Here is a 17,490-nt window from a genome sequence, read left to right on the forward strand (position 1 = left end):
TTTTTTCAAGTTTCGAAATCCAAGTAATTATTAACAATTCATTAGATGCTTCAAATACTGACTAGCGTTATCAATTTTTATCTGATAGATTTCTTAAATGAAAATATTTGTTAATGATTTTTTATATAGCGTTGTTATGTCGCTATTCGCTATCCAAACTATTCATGGGCGGTGGCATGACAAACGGGTACCTCCTAATTGATTTTTGAATTTATTCACTAGAATCAAGTTTCGTCTCTTAAAGCCGTTTTTTTATTATTTTGATGAGAGTTATGTTGTTAAAGGAGGTCATATCGCCTCCATTAGATACGACTGGAATCGAGAAATTGCACAAGTATTTCGGCCAGCTTCATCTGATCAGTCTTCGAGTAGACATGGACAAAGGACAGCCGGCCTACGTAAAGTTTAAATGGTGGGTTTTGTCTTTATAAGACAAAAATTCGTCCTATCTTTTTTTATTAATTATAAGTATAATAAATGAGTGACGTTTAAGGAGACGATTTTGGCGTACTGAACGGGTTTGGACAGTTTTTTTTTGTTCCCAGATATTCACTAAAACCTCTGTTCTAGGAATGACTCCTTATACTTTGGAAAAGTGACTGGTTCCGTGAACATTGAGAAGTTCTTCTTGCTGTTCAACATTGGTAAGAAGGCTCTCTGCCAATTATAATTTAACTTCGTTCGAATATGAAATGTTTTTTTTTGCTTCAGCGGCTATTCATTCAACCCTGGCAAGAGAAGCCTCAAAAAATGCAACTGACGAAGTATGTATGCCAAAATAATCCTTTTCAAAAATGAAGCTTCATTTAAAAAAAATATATATTAAAAATGGCCTTCACTAATTTTGCAACTGAAAATGCTTTCTTTAAATGATGTATCTTTGACTTTTTTTTCGAGCGTAAAAACGCCCATTTACTAAGATCTAGATTCTCCATGCTTCTTTTATGTGGTCGGGGTATAATTTTACCTGCATTATAATCTGGTTTTTCAGGATTTGAAGCGGAGTTGCAAACACCTGCAGTGCGCAGCAGGAGTGCTGGAATGGGTGAAGCAGAACATGAATGAAGTGCACAAATCGGAGCTGTCGTATGTGAAGGACGAAATAGTGGACTACCATCACCAGGTGTTGTTGGCCCATGCTCAGGAACAGCTGCTGTACAAAGCAATCAAGGACAAGAGGAAGAACAACTTGCTCGCTAGGCTAGCTCAGAGTGTACGATCCATTTAGCTCTTTATCACTCCTTTTACTTTTGTATTTTCTTTTCAAAAACAATTAACGCTGGAAAAAAGCCACTCAGCTGGGTCGCAAGTTTCATGTATATATATTTTTTTCTATGGAAGAGCAGGATTAAAGAAAAACGTTTAAATTAATGGTGTTCGTATAACAATTGTTGTGAAAATGCGTAAATGTGTTGCAGGTTTTCGAGTCATACCAACTAATGTTCGAAGATATTCAACAAGACGAGATTGGAGAATTGGGATTGAAGAAACACCCGGTTTGTTGTCCCATTTAATTACAACCAAGATTTTTTTGGCTCCCAAAATAATAAGAAACATATCAACACCATTCGTATAGTCAAATGGATTCTGTCGATAGAATCAGTTTTCTCTGAAGTCTTAATTTGCCGCTCATGCTGTTAGAATTCCGAAGAATGGCGTCCTGCATTATTAGGGTAGCATTTTTGATACCCTCGTAGTTAGAACTACTGTCTGGGCGATGAATTGTGATACGCTGATATTAGAAAAGAATGTGGAGCAACTTTACATTCCGAACTTACCCGTAAAATACCAAGTTGATATCTTCCATTCTGCCTTTTAATTTGGATTGAAGCCCTGCATCTAAATTATTTCCTTCCCCCTAGACCGCTTGGAAGAGGAGATGATGTTAAATAAATCGAACTTTCTTGTTTTCAGGACTGGTATGAGTTCACCTACATACGCATGTCTTTCTACGCCTCACTCACCTGGCTCCTGAATGGGTTGCACTACGACGAGCAGACTCAGTACGGCAACGCACTGTACTGTTACGACAAATCGGCAGTGTTCGCGGATGGGCTGCCGAAGATAACAGGGAAGAACAAAGGCAACGAACAAACTGCGGCTACTGACTACTTGAAAGAGCTTGTCAAGAAGAAGTGAGTTGTTAGCTAATATGCTTAATGTAAAATCTTCGGCAAGAACAAGTTTTTTCTGACTGTAAATGAGAATTAATTTAGTAGCATCAAAAACAAAATCACCAAAAACATGGTGGGGCAGCTGCGTGGTATATGAAAAATTAAGTGGAGATCATAAAAAATGGAAAAATACTGAAACTTTTCGAGAGGAAAATTGGCGAAATCTTCAATAAACATAAGCCATCAGATATGTGGCACTGTCTAGACAGGCTTAACTCCTATTATACGAGATATGCATCAGTACTATACGCAATGTTTGCGTCGCAATTGAAGAAAAATTGAATCAATCTAGAAAGAGTTCAAATCCAACTGGCAAACTTCTGAAACGCGCTTGTCGTATACCCTTATTCGGTTTATTAAATAAATTGATTTCATTTAGTAATTACTGCCTGTGCTAACGGTGCCCTGCCCCGTTGAGACCCAATAACATCAGAAGAGTTGATTGGAGTTTCATGTAGCACTGACCAATAAGCTCATGAAGTAGCAACCAGTTATTAATTTCATGTGTTTTCAACTCGCCGAAGAAGCTTTGAAAACCAAATACAAAATTTATGAAGAATCAAAACAGACAAGCGTTTCAAATATGCCCTGTTTGAGCTTTTTTCAAGTGGTTCGATAAAATGCTTCAACAGAAATCAAATTGGATCAGCTTGTTATTAATTTATGAAATCAAATCACAAATTTTTGGGAAACGCACTGCAATGTTAAGTTTTTGTCAAAATCTTTTGGAACTAAGGAGATTTCCCAAGATAAATTTGGAATGTTGACTTTTTTGGGTTAACAAATAGTTTAATCAAATCAGTTGAATCACTTATGATGCTGGCTGACGGGCTCATTCTCATGAAAATTTATTATTAACTACCGGAAACTAGGTACTACTCATGCTATATTAATTTTCTACTGATGGTTTTTTGGCTTCATGGTTGTCGACTTAAGCTCTGTGGGTTTAGTTTCCAAATTATGTCTACTTTGCATACGCTACTCATATGCCTATGTGGGCGTCACATGAATTTTTTTACGAACATTTTTGGCTGAGTTTCACCTTAAAGGATGTCGGCTTCAATTGTGTCGGCTTATTTACTAATTTTTTTCCTCGAAATGACCGGTAGTTTTTTTTTGATATCGATAAGACGCTAGTACCACTTTTTGAACAACAAAATTCACCACACCAGGACCTCTTCGAAAAACTTAAATAAGGTCAAACACGCAAAAAGTGCCTTTTCATTTCTTTCTCGTTTTTCCACTTCCTTCTTCACATTAACATCGTTCGAAGTTTGTTACTTTTTTAGCTTCATTGTGCACTCATCCTATAATTGTTTTTATTGCAAGTGGTGCGAAGCTCAGCTTCGCCTCTGTGTATATGATTGTACACAGCCTATAATAATGTCATTAATGTATATAAAAAACAACGGAGGCCCCAAATCGGAGCTTTGTCGAACACCTTACTCGAGATTTTGTCTCGTAGATTGCGTTTCACCAATTTCGGTAACTTGTTGCGTTGCTTTAAGTAACTTTTAGTTGTTAACTTGAGCTCTTCAATTTATGCAGAAGAAATTAGTGAATTACTCTTGAGATTATCTAGCATATCAAATCATAACATAATTTTTTCAAGCAAACAAATTGCTCAACAGCGCGATTGATACATTCAAGTTCAAGCGACAGATTTTGCACATTCGGTACTGAAGTAGTGACCACGCTCGGATGAATGAGGTTTAAAGTTCGAGTCCAGTCAGGACCTCATGAAAGCCTTGAATGTAGCCTCTTGCAATGAATTAATGGAATGAGTTATTCTAGCTGGTCAGAAACTTCATAAAGAACAGTGTTTCCCCACTTCTCGCGAATGATTTTTTTTTCGATTGGGTTGAATGCGTCAAATGAGCTTTGATTAACCACTGGCAGGAACGATTTAACTGTTTAAAGGTGATAAGTTTTATTTGGACATAAGGTTTGCTTGAACTTAAAGTTGATTTGAACTAAAGCCTTAAAGTATAAATCATCACGAACTGTATAAAAGAAGATCACTTCGTTCTTTTAGGCTTAAAGCCTAAAAGAACGAAGTGATTTTCTTTTATACAGTTTGTGATGATTTATACTGAATTAGTGATTTGACAGGCGCTTATAGGCACAGAGGCGCTAAAAGCCGAGTGAACAGTTTCAAGTTTCGTGATTTGTTTTGATTTTGCTCTTTTTTTTTCTGATTCACAATTGTTTTTGATTATGTTCAGACTACAAAGCAGCCGTTCGAAACTCAATAGGGAGTCCTCTCAGAACTGAACATCTTTGTTGAATGTATAATTATAACAAAATAATAATTTTGCTTTGCATTTCAAAAAATGTCGGTGTTTTTAAAGCACAAGACACGTGTAAACTCATTTTTAAACTTGGATTAAGGCATAAGAACCAGTGGCGTGCGCAGAACTTTATCTAGGGGGGCGAAAAAAAATATAAATTTAGTCAATTTTTTTTTGTTCGACCAATTTGAGTTTCCAAGCTCTCGGAAAATTTTATAAGTACCCCCTATTTTGTTAAACTTTCTGCGCCGCAGGCGTATTTTAAAAAAATAACAGGCTTAAAATGACACTTGAAGTTGCCCCCCCCCATCCTTCAAATTTAGTTACATTGGCGCCTTTATACATTTTTTTCATGTTGGCCAGCAAAAATTGGAAAAATTATACCAAAGAGGGACCCTTTGGAAAAAGTTGGCAACCAGAACAGAATTGAGGGAGGGTAATTAGCGGGTCGCCCACCCCCCTCGGCACGCTACTGTTAAGAACTATTTTCATTATTTTTATTGAACTTTCATAAAGTGCTGATGAAAACTTGAGAGTAAACTTGTTGATTTATATAGAGCAGAAGAGTCGAGGCGGGACAACAGTTTCATTTTCCACGAGAAGGTGCCAGACTCCCTGCCAGATGTTGTGGGCCAGTGTCTAGTGAAGATATTCCCCTTCACTGCCTACGATGCCAAGATAGTGGGACCTGATCTGTTCCCAACCGCGATTTCAATCGAAGCAGTGTCTGCCACTTCTGTTTACAGGTTGGTTAAATTCAGACTCCACGAAAGACTGATGTCTGTAATAAAGCCCCTGTGGTATCTTATAAGGACTATATACAGGACGAATTCAAAGTATAACTAAATGCGTATACTGTATTTTTTAACGAATTACAGCAAGCATTACGGTGAGGGGATTTATTTGATGAGATTTTAAAAGACTTGCTCAGTACACACAAGAACTAGACGATCAATTTGGAAATTTTAAATTTCGGAAACATTTCGGCTGAGGTGTAGACTTAACATTTCACAAGTGCAATTGACTATGTTTTAATTCACATGCCAACCAGTTGTTAGACTAATGATCTCGATTTTTGAATCAGTGAGAGGAAAGATGGGCTGTGGCGTGAGATGTCGAGTGAAGTGGAGAATAAGAACAATGAGCTGAAGGGGTTCGAGGAGGACCTGGATCTGAGACATCTGAAATACTTGGAGTCAGTTCCCATCGAGAATGAGTCTCTTCCTCAGGATCTGGTGGAGAGAGTGGCTAAATTGAGTCTGAAGCCAAAGACAGCCGAGGAGATTGAACAAGATATGCAGAGTGAGTGACATCTTTTAAGATTTTTAAGAGCCGGGAGAAATAGATTTTTTGGTTTTTCTTCTGAGCTTACATGTTATTTTAACACCGCTGTCTTGAATTTTAATAAGAGTAGATGTTAGTATTCTCGTAGCACGAAAACACTTAAGATGCTTCTCAGCCTTGACTTCTCTGGATGCTCAATGCATTAGTAGAATCTTTGTATTCAGGTCTGACCAAGACAGTGTTTGGCATTGACGAGACACTCAGCCTCGTCTCTGACAAAATAGACTCGGAGACGAGAAAGAACGCACAGCTCAAATCAGAATGGGGAGTAACCAGAGATCCAACTAAGTTGGAAACCATTGGCACAGGTAATCACTCGATGAATTATGTAATCATTTTTTTGCTTCTTTCTCGATTCTTTATTATCAACTTTGGAACATATTTGTCACTAAAAACGAAAAAAAAACTGCTGTAAAAAACTCCCGATTGGTTGCACAGAAGTTTTGTAGCGGTGATTGCGTGATTTAAAAGCTGTTATTTTTCTATTTCAAATCAAAAGATACAACTCAGTTATTAGTTTGCTTACACAAGCGAAGCGTAGTGTCTCTATACGAAGTGCACTTTTTCCCAACCTAAATTGCGAATATTGCTTCTACTTTGGTGGCAACATTATTTACAAAGCAATGCTTTTCTTATAGTATGAACTATCTGTTTTTTTTTCCAACCTAAGTCGCAAATATTGTTGCGACGCAAAAAACGTTGCGACAAAATGTGTTCATTTTGATCATTAACCAGCTATTGAGTACATCCAATGCTAAGGATTTTAACACAAACTGTTACCGAAAGTAACGCAATAGTTGTGCTCGGGTGGTTTTTTTCTTCAGACAAATTTCAACTTTTCAACTAGCCATTTTGACGGGATTTTTTAGACAGCATTCAAAAAGTATTGTTGCCTTGAGCTTAAATTCGGAAAGATATTTTACCTGTGATCGTTTTTCGCAAAGTTATGGGGGTTTAAAAATGGCCATTTTTGCCAATATATCGCGCTATTAACGCGTAAGCGGAGATTTAATCCGTCTTAGAAATCGTTCCAAATTGGTTGACGGAAGCTTTTTGCCATAATTGATTTGTTACGAGGAGCGAATTTTATCAGTTTGTACTTAATATTGCGTGTGGGGGATGATATTCACAAAAATCTCAAATAAAAAATCTTTTTTATTTTTGTTACATTTAATTGTTTCATGTTATTACTGCTCCATAGACTGCTCTATAAATTGAGGCATGTTAAAAATTGGTAAAATTTTTTTCAACTTGACTGGTACTGCTAATGCGTCATAAGTGGCGTTGCGTCACTTACGAATTTTCGTAGACTCAAAATTTTACTCATTCAGTTTTTCACATTCAGTTTTTCAAGTGCAACTTTGCCTCTGTTCACAAAAGTGGTCGAAAGACCGATTAAAATACCATTTTTCTCCTGTGTACCGTACATTCTGCTACTCTTTTTTTTACCGTACCCGGCGGAGTTCGAACCTTTCAGTGGGGAGATTTTTGACACTTTTTTGGATTTGTTTTTCTCATTCTGAGGTATCAAATCTGAATTTAAGGATTCAATCAGAAAGCATGTTATAGAAAACTCCGCGGCATAAGCTGTTCTGCTTCTGTTTTTTTTTGGAAATTAGTTGTGGCCTCAATAAATGCTCAAATTTTGAACTGTTGGTCGTTCCTTGGAAGTTTTTTTCTTGTTCTCGAAAAGTATCCCGCCGAAAAATCTGGCATTCAATTGTAGTGATCAAGTGTTTACCCAACCTAAGTCGCAAATATTGTTGCGATTTTTGTTGCGACTAAGTCGCAATTTTTGTTGCGACTTAAAGCAACAATATTGCTGAGTCGAATTTGCTGCATCGAAATTGGCAATAAGATATATTAATATTTTGTTGCACCTTTACAGTTTATTGATAACATGTGCTTTAACAATCGAATAGTTTTAAGTTTACACAGTTGATGCATTTTTAATTCATCAGTGAACCGAAGAAAGCTATTTGTTTCTAAGATAACAATAATAAAGTCTCGATTTCAGAATTTTTCTAACTCAATATTTTTCGCAATTTTTTGAAATGCATAATTTATACATAATGTGGTCTTATGATTTGCAATTTATTTAGTGCAAAATTGTATCTTTTTGTATTTGGTGCTTCTTTTGCTGCATCGAATTGGCAATTTATTAGCATAGGTACGTGCGTTATTGATGGCTAGTTTTTGGGGATTTAAAGCATCCGTGGCTGAATGGTTAGTGCGTGAGACTCAAATTTGCTAGATCGCAGATTTTTGCTAATTGAAATCTTGCAAGTTCGAGGCTTATTTCTACTTTTTCTTATGTCACTTGATAGAGCTGCTTTTTGGTCGTTTTCTCGCAAGTGTTTGCGAAGCGCAGCTTTGCCTCTGTGTCAATCGTAAGTTCAGGTGCTAGGAATTATCACTGCATAAATGAAAACGGCTACGCCCTTATTTTATGGAAAAAGGTATATAAATTGAACAGTTTTGAAGTTTTGACCATCGAAAATTTTCTTGCTACTATATTGCCAAATCTGCGATAAAGGGTTCAATCAAAAGAAAATTAGCATCCATTTTTTTTGGCATAGTTAGCTACGTAATTTTTTTTGTATAAAATTGGTTTGGACTTTTTTGAAATAGCTTTTGAAGTTTTTACTGTTTTTCACAAAATTTGTTGAAAAATACCTTGCCAAATCTGTGAGTAAGGGATGAATTGAAAAAAAACAGGTGCTTCGACCTTTTTCTGCCCTCCGTTTTGATGCCTCCTTATTTTCGTACAGATCCACGTAGGGAAACTTTTTGATTGCATTGAGAATTACGGTGCATCATCTGAGATTAAGAAAACCATCGTTTAATAAATTGAACGGATACTGCCAGCACGACTACCAATTGTGGCAAGCAATAAGCTATGGAGTTAATTAATATCAATTCATTGACATTTTGACCCAATTTCGAAATTATGGTCACAGAAAAATCCCATTTTTGAAGTTTAGCTGGCTTTTTAGAAATAAAGCTGCAATATAAGGTTTTCAGGGTGAATCGAATAAAGTTTTGTAAATGTATTTAACTAGCTGCGTTGCCCTGGTTTATGGAGAAAAAATTTATCGCCTTAGAAAGTGAACCATTTTTGAATTTATGCTGTTTGTTGGAAATTTTCTCAAAAGCCACCCCCAAGTCTGAGATTGAGGGTTTATTCAAAAGAGCAGGTTATTCGAATTTTCTGTGCACAGTCAGTTGTGTCCTAATCTTTGAAGGAGAAAAAAGCTTATGGTCTCAGAAAAAAGCTTAGTCTGGTTTTACTTTCGATGCGTTATTATATCTTTGTATTTGGCCTAGTTGTGACTAGTGATTGAAAATTGTCAAGTCACCTTCCTTGACGCTGGTACTGGTGACCCTTAATCTGAAGGTTGGGTTTGATTCCGGAACCCAGCAACGTGTTTCTTTTCAGTGTTTTATCTTTTTTTTTAGTTTTTCTACGTTTGGCCTTTTAACAGCTACTTTTTTTGTCGTTTATCGCTTGTTTGCGAAGCAGCTTCGCCTCTGTGTTTAGCATTTACACGAAATGATAATGTGATAAGATTCTTTTTTTCCCGTGCACATACAGAATACGATCAGCTGAGAGGTGAACACATTAGCAGCGTGGACAAATTCAAACAGTTGAAGGAGGTCATCAGTCTGCACGTGAACAATCTGAAACTCATGTCTTCTCTGTCTCTGCCTGAACTGAAGTTGCACTTGATTGCGCCAGACGAAGAAAAGGGAGATGATGACAGCTTTGCATTGAGTGAGTACAGATGGTAGTATATATATCTGGAGCAGTTAAGAGTTAGCCGTATTTTCCACTTTCATTCATCACCTGGCCTGACTTACAAGCTTGAAAAAGTCTGCACCTAGAGTGATGAAAACTAATCAACTAAAGTTTTTACACTCTTTTTTCTAGGTGACCAGTTGAAGCCGATGGAAAGTATGAAGCAACTAATCCTCAAAATAGACGCAATGAAGACTCAAAGAGAGAAGTTTTTGGACCAGCTAAAGTCAGATCTAGAAGCAGATGACATCACGGCTCATCTGTCGGCGACGAGGGATTCTAGCGAGCACGAGAAGATCTTTGAGGAAGAGTTGGCAAAGCATGAGAAGAGTGTGAATTTGTTGAAAATGAATCTGACTGCTCAAGGAAATATTTGCACAGCAGTGGAAGAGGAGTATGCAAAGTATGCAGTGGCGAAGAGGAAGTTAGATGAACTCTATCGTAGGTGAGATGAAGTTTTCTTTTAAAAAGAGAGTTGGCTAAGTGTTTAAGGTTTCGGTATCTAGTAGCTCAGAATAATAGGCACAAAATGCATGAAAAAAAGGTTCTAGAATGCATGTGGTTGTAGATCAATCAGGCGCATAGCAGTGATTATTTGTTGAAAGTTTAACAGCCCGAATGGTAGTCCTCTCCATCATGGATACTTGGTTTTTAATTAAAATAAGACCATTTACCCACCCGGAAAGTACCAACATACGAGATGAACAGGTCTTGAGTGAGAACCGCTGTTGTGCCCTTGCGTAAAATTTGCAAGCAGATTTTTTTGGTTCTTTTCTGAGCTGGGAAATGTTGCCTCACTGTAGGGCAGCAAACAGATTGTGGTGTGCCTCGAGCCGCTGACGGTTGGACAGAGGCATAAAGTTGAATCACTTCACTACAGCTCCTCTCAAACGCCGTCTTAATTGAATTATTTGTCCAAAATAGTGTTTTCTTATTTTTCTGTCAAAGGTTACTTGAAACTCCTCAAATATAAGAATTAGACCGGAAACAGTTTTAGTGCATTAAATCCCAGCAGTACTCGATTAAATGTGATCAATCTAATCATGTAATTTCAGACGCGAAGAGAGGGTGGAGGAGTTAGTGCTATCATTTGACTCGTGTGTGCAGCTGAAACAGAAGCTAGAAGAGTTTGCTCAGTTCTACTCTGAGCTGAGAGACAAAGTGACTCAATTGAAGGATCAGTTGACCGAATTCAGTGAGAACGAAGAAGAGAACAGAGAGAGAATTGTCTCCGCCAGAAAAAGTAAACTGCAAGGATTGATTAGTTGACAAGAGTTGCCAGTTTTCATGTCATTACACTTTTTAGAGCAAGTGTCTTGTAATCGGGAACTAGACTTTTCCCCATAAACTTCGTTTCTTACATAAGTTGTAAGAAATTAAAAATTAAGTGCAGTCATTTTCACGTGCTGTCATTATCAATTGTTGAGAATCAAAATACAATTATTGACCCCTTATGCGGAAGTAATTATTTTTTCCACATAACTTGAGAAAAATTTCCTTTTTTTCAGATTCGTTTTTTTTTCGTCCTAATTTTCGTCAGATTTAAACAGTTTATACTATAAATGAAAGTTATTCGTTCGGTACTTGAAAAATTTATCAACTCTGATTTGGAATATTTAATTTATTCAATTAAATGGTTTATGCTTATAAATTCAAATTCGAGGAGGATTCTGCTCATTTGGCTTTGTGATTGCATTGATGCATAAGATGACAAATTATGGAACATGGAAATATGGTTCCTGATGGGAATTTTTTTTCTGCAATCCGAAAATATCAGGCTATTTTAGACTATCGTCTGTCTGCTTATTTTTCTCGGCTTATTTCCCGCAGATATGACTTTTTGAAGACTGAATTCTTTCTGTCAGCCATAATACTCCGTGTAAAGTTTTCGATAGTGCAGATTTTTTCACTAATTTTTTTCCAGATTTTTCGTTCCAGGCTCTCTTTGCAATTTTTATGAGAAAATTTTTTGCAATTTTTGATTGTCTTTTTTATTTGCTTTCAATCATAGTCATTCTTTTTGTAGTGCAAGTGTTACGAAGGTCAGCGTCTCATCAGTAAAAAAAAAACACTAAGGACCCCTTAAAAGTCAATGAACATAGTGGAAACTGCTATATAATTCTTGATGAAAGTTATGAATTTGTTCACGCTGAAATAAGATTTTTCGAGGTTTGACTTGTGGTTTGATTTTCTGGTAATTTCATTTTTTTTTGTTAAAAAGAAGAGAAACTCTACTCTCGTTCAGCAAAAGTGTAGAGTTCCCGATAAACGTGAGAGTGTTCTAATTTCCAACGTGGATTTAAATTTTCAGAGCTTTAAGGCCATATTTTATAAAATGGATGAACGTAGTGAAGTCTGTTTTATAGGTATTGGTGATTTTTTCAAGAAAAAGTCTTCAAATGCTCTAATAATTACAGATGTGCATTCGTTTATAATAATGCATTTCTGGATGCATTTAGGTATATTTTCAATTTTTGAGTTCAATTAAATTTAATCTGCTGAAAGTGGGTAAATTGCAAGTACGAACGGGGAAATGGCGCGAAAAATTGTGAACGACTTCTAGTTTTGAAAGTGGATTTAAATTTTTAGATTAGAAACTTTACTTATTGGTCCAGTATTCTCAAATTGACTGCATATTATAAAAAATGTGTCAATCATAAATTGCTCTCGAAATTCAGAGAGCCTTAAAGCCATTTTTTGAATTTCAGAAATGATGTATTTTTTCCTAAAACAAGTCATTTTTTTCTGTTGCTTTGCGTTCATTGACTTTCTCTCACGGTCTGTTGGCTATGTTTTTTTTTTCATATATATTTTTTCAAAAGTTAGTTTTTTTCCATTTGCTGGTGTTTATTGACTCTTCCAACAGGCTATTAAATCATTTTTTTATAAATTGATATTTTTTTTATTTTTGCATGAAATTAAAAATTTGATTGATTCTCATTCATTTCAAAAGAATGCGTTGATTATCTATGTTTAACCCAATGGCTGGATAATGTTCAGGCTAGTTTTTTTGCCGCATCATGGACAACCATTTGAATCAGAAAAAAAATGAAAGAAATCTTAGTAAGTATGAAAGTGACTTATGTTTCAGGTAAACCCGAGCGTCCAACTGCCAAAAAACCTAATCTTCCGGCTACCACGGCCACATCGCCAAGTAAATATTTTTGATTAAATCACAAAGCGTAATTCTTTGAATTCAAAACTTCACGTGTTTAGAAGTCGACCCAACGTCAAAGTCGAAAGCTCCTGATTTAAGTTCAATGTTGGATCCCGAGTTTCTGGAGACATTGACTCCAGCAGAACGACAACTGATTGAAACTCTTTCGCCTGCAGAACTGCAGCAGCTGCAAATGAGTGTGGCAAATGCAGGAGCAAGCGTGGGTCCAACTGCACCTCCCCAACCTACGTCAGGAGCTTCTATGAATCCTGGTGTTTCACCGATGGGGACTTTATCAATGAATACGATGACATCTCAATTTGGGTCCCAACGTACAACGGCAAGTCCACATGCAGCAAATCAAAGTATGCAGGCATATGTTGCACCTAGTTTTGGTGGCTTGCAAAAAAACCCAATGCTGGATTCTTTGACCCCCGATGAAAGGCGACTTCTACTGGGAGAAGATGCGGGACCAGTACCTCCTCTGACATCCACAGTTGTCCCAAACCAAAGACCACCTCCGACTCGTCCTGCGAGTCGACCGAGACAGGCTATGCAGCCTTCTGTTCCACAAAATAGTCAGTCATATCAGTATCAACAAGGGGGAAACGTCACTAATCCTCTTGGTAATATGGCTCAAAGTCAGTTCAATCCAAGGACGCCAAGTGTTCAAACTGCTTCTGTTCCGCCTCAGCCGATCAATCAAACTTATACTCAGCCTCAAATGGCTCAGCCAATGCAACCAAATGTGAACCAAGGAGCTCCAAGTGGAGTCCCGATGACTCATGTTTATCCACAACCCCAAAAATCGGCAGCTATTTATCAATCGGCGCAATATCCTGCTGCATATGGTTATCAGTCTGTAGCAGCTAATAATTCAGGAGGTTTTTATGGAACAAACGTGCCAATTAGTCAAAGGGCTGTTCCAACGGCAGTTGTGGCTCCTAATGTTGCTGCCAATCAACAATATCCGACAACGTACAATCAGAATATGATGCAACAGTCGGCGATAGGTGCGGACCCGAATCAAGCTGGAAACCAAAATGCCATTGGATATCAAGGAGTTTCATCTTATCATCAGCAGCCCACAAATAATAATCAGCTTAATCAGAATCAGATGCAAAATCAGTCATTGAACCAAAATCAGCTACAAGCTCAATCATTCAGTGGCAGCCCGAACTCTTCTATGCAAACGTTTGCTCCAGGTTCACTGCCGACGAATGTTCCTAGTCCTGCTAATAATGAGCACTTAGTACAGCTTGAATATATGAAGCAACAGCGAGAAGTTATGCTGCAGCAACTAGAAATGCAAAACAAAAGACAACGTGACCTTGAGAGACAGTTGAATGAACAGAGGCTTCAGCATGAACAAAGTGTGAAGAGGTTGGAAACTGAGCAGCAGGAAAAACTCATGAAAGAGCAGCAGAAGATCATCCAGGAACAAATTGAGAAACAGCAGAAAGTGCTAGAAAAACAGCTTGAGGAGCAGAAAGCGCAGCAGCAGATGTTTATGAATCAGTTGATGGTCAATTACGCCAGCTTGCAGCAGCAATACCAACAAGTTCAGAACCAAAATGCTGCGAAGAATATTCAGCAACAAGAAATAGTACCAGATACTACAAGTACCCAAATGTCTGAAAATATAAATGCTGTGGAACCGCAGAATAAGAACAAAAATATTTTTGGTGCAGTTAAATCAGCGCCTATTCAGAACCAAGAAAACGTACAAATGGTACCGAACTTGACTACGTTAGGGAATCAAAATTATCAGCAGAATCCGACATATTTTGCTCAGAATCAAACTGCTTTGCAAAATAATCCCCAGAGCAATCATTGGCTACAGAACCAGTATCAACAAATCACTTCAGGAACCCAAAAAGGATCTCTTCAAAACCAAACCAGTCAACAAAGTCAAACTTTTGGGCAATTGGGTGGAAATATGGCTACGAGCAATTACTATTACCCTTCTAGCAACGGTCAGCTATCTCTTTACGGTAATATTCCACAGGCTAATACGAGTCAACTAGTCACTACAACTGAGAATGCAGTTGACATGAATCAATATTTTGCCACTTATGACCCTAAAAAACCTATAGACCATAAAGCTCTTGCGGCCCTAATGAAACAGCAACAGGCACAAACTCAAAATCAAGTAAGTCAGCAGGTGGGCAATAACAACGTGGCTCAACAGCAATTGAATTGGAGCAATTCAACTCAAGGACAAGGATATGTTTCAACCTCGGCTGAAGTACCACAAGAAGCAACGAAAACCGTTTCAAATCAAACGAATAAACAAAACGCATCATCCCTGCCATTAGATTATAACTGCAATTCATACTATAACAGCAATGCAACACAAACTATTTCAAATCCAGCCGTCTTTTTGCCTGCTAATAGCACTAAAATGGAATCTTCGAATCGAGAAGCTCAGATTAAAAAAGAGAACCAAGTATTAGAAAATAATAACAATGGCGAGTTTTCTGGTGTCGCTGTTGAACAGTCGTCCGGAATGGCAAAGAATCTCAATACTGCTTCTGAACAGCAAGCTGTCAGAAACTATGAAATGCCTGTGAACCAAAGCAATAAATCTCTCGCTTTAGAATCGACTTCTGCTCCAAAAGCCTTTAAAGACTCAAGTAATGTCGCTGAAGGCATCAGCAGCCTAAGTTTTAGCACGGTGACTACTGAGAGCAATAAGCCAGTTGAAATGGAAAACTCGCGTCAAGTTGAGGAGCCTATGAGAAGGAAATCGAAAGAGACAGAAATTTCAAAGGTGTCCGAAAACGTGGAGAAGCTGAAAGTTGAGCAAGGATCATCGTCTAATGTAGAAAGTCTTCTAGCTAAACAGCTGAAACCATCTAATACTAAACGAATCGCACAAATCGGCAAAACATCTAATTTCTATCAAGACAAAGCATCAATGGATAAATTACTTTCAGATTTGGACAAGTTAGAAAAGCATGTTGTTAACATGCATAAGCAGACTTTGAACGGACCTACAATTTTACAGAGAGAATGGAATGAGTTGGAATCGCGGTTCACGCCCGTAAACGCGCCAGTATGCGAAATATTTTTGTCTAATTCTGAGAAAGATTGGCCAATGCTGAATGACTCTAACCGACGCCTCAATTGTTACTCGCATAACGTGCTTTTACGAGGAGCTCAAACGAATGAACAATTGACTTTAGTAGATATTGATTCTCCTTCTGAACTGATGCCGAGATTCTGTTTGGTCGGAGCGGTTGGGTCAAATGAGAAAATGAAGACTTTTTGGAACTCAGTGAGGGAATTTGAAGTGACACTTCTGGTGTCCTATCAAAACAGATCACAGGTGAGGGACGTTTTCTTGAAGTTTGAGATTATTAAATCGTTTATGCATACGTTCAGGACAAGCGATTATCGTTTAATTGGAGTGGAAATCAATATTTTTTAGAATCGTTCTCGAACTTAAACTTATGACCTGATCGCTTTGTCAGCTTTTTTTTCGAACTGTTGGCACATAAACGCAAAGCTAAAGGGTTTGCCAGCCCGAAGTCCCAACCTAGCATCCCGAAAATAAGGGCGGTTGTCCTGGGATTAAATTGGTAAGGCACGAGTCATGTTCTTGCTTTTCCGGGAGTCTGCAAGGAAATGTCTTTTCAAAAAAAGCTGACAAAAATTTCAGTAGCGTTAAAATTTGAATTTTGATAATACGAAAGAGTAAACAAAAATGAAACAAAATTTACAATGGTTTAACACAAACTAGATAACGCTCTGAAAAAGTACAGATCAGTTTTGTCTTCGTTTGCGTTTGTTTACCACTTGAGTAAAGTATAAAGTGACTGTCAGAATTTCATTTTTGTCAGAATTTGTACGTCAAATTATTATGAATTAGCACAAGCAGCTTTTTTTAGTAATCATAATAGTTTAGCGAAAATTGAAAATAAATTACAAACTTGTTGATAAGAGTCTTAAGTAAATTAGGAAGCCTCCTTTTAGCATGTATAACTAAGATAAACCAAGTTTTTCATTATGGTGCGTGCGTTAATTGCAGGGTTAACTTTGGTGTGATAAGAGTTAAGATAAGGAATTCATACAGCATTCTTTTAATAGTGAAATGACTACGTGTTAAAATGTACTGTGTTAAACTGGAAAATAAGAGTTATTTTGTTGTCGATTTAAATTGTTTAGTAGTGAAATGACTAAGTGGTAAAATGTACGGTGTTAAATTGTATGTCATTAAATTGTAGGACACCGATCGCTGGCATGGAGTGGGAAGTCATTGTGAAATAGGATAGTTTTTTAAAGCTTTGTTAGATATCTCGAAGAAAATTCGTAGGGATGAGTGTGGTACACTATTATAGACGATTCAAACGTGATTCATGTTCGAAGTTTTGTCGAATTGGTTTTCTACTTTTTGGAGCTCAATTCCAACTCATATGCTAAAATGTAGAAAAAATACTCGCCGCTTAAGAAAAGGAAGTGGCGTGGAAACCGTGAACAAATTCTAGTGCCAAAAGTAGAATTTAATTATAAGAGTTCCCAGTGGAATATAAATTTTTCTTTTTTATCCAGTTTTGTTAAATTGGGTCAATTTTTGCAAAAAAAATATTAATCATTACAGATTCACAAAATTCACCGTTTTCACAAAATTCACAAAGTTTTAACGTATTTTTTTTGTTTTCCTGTGTTCATCAACATTTTTCCAACTGTCCTTTTGCTATGTTTTATGTAGTATCTCAAATG

The 17,490-nt window shown here is 37.1% G+C and overlaps 1 protein-coding gene across 1 annotated transcript in view; it reads left to right on the forward strand.

Moving 5' to 3' along the window:
* Window positions 1-17,490, forward strand: part of LOC134842051 (tyrosine-protein phosphatase non-receptor type 23-like) — a 200,929-nt gene that overhangs the window by 180,684 nt on the left and 2,755 nt on the right. The window contains exons 4-17 of the mRNA XM_063858206.1: window positions 285-412; window positions 571-644; window positions 712-764; window positions 992-1,213; window positions 1,419-1,496; window positions 1,915-2,135; window positions 5,023-5,211; window positions 5,550-5,767; window positions 5,974-6,117; window positions 9,405-9,584; window positions 9,741-10,053; window positions 10,664-10,851; window positions 12,700-12,762; window positions 12,825-16,096. Of these exons, the coding sequence (XP_063714276.1) occupies window positions 285-412; window positions 571-644; window positions 712-764; window positions 992-1,213; window positions 1,419-1,496; window positions 1,915-2,135; window positions 5,023-5,211; window positions 5,550-5,767; window positions 5,974-6,117; window positions 9,405-9,584; window positions 9,741-10,053; window positions 10,664-10,851; window positions 12,700-12,762; window positions 12,825-16,096 (5,343 nt within the window). The remainder of the gene's footprint in view (window positions 1-284; window positions 413-570; window positions 645-711; window positions 765-991; window positions 1,214-1,418; window positions 1,497-1,914; window positions 2,136-5,022; window positions 5,212-5,549; window positions 5,768-5,973; window positions 6,118-9,404; window positions 9,585-9,740; window positions 10,054-10,663; window positions 10,852-12,699; window positions 12,763-12,824; window positions 16,097-17,490) is intronic.

This window comes from Symsagittifera roscoffensis, chromosome 3 (assembly GCF_963678635.1).
Source record: "Symsagittifera roscoffensis chromosome 3, txSymRosc1.1, whole genome shotgun sequence".
NCBI lineage: Eukaryota > Metazoa > Xenacoelomorpha > Acoela > Convolutidae > Symsagittifera > Symsagittifera roscoffensis.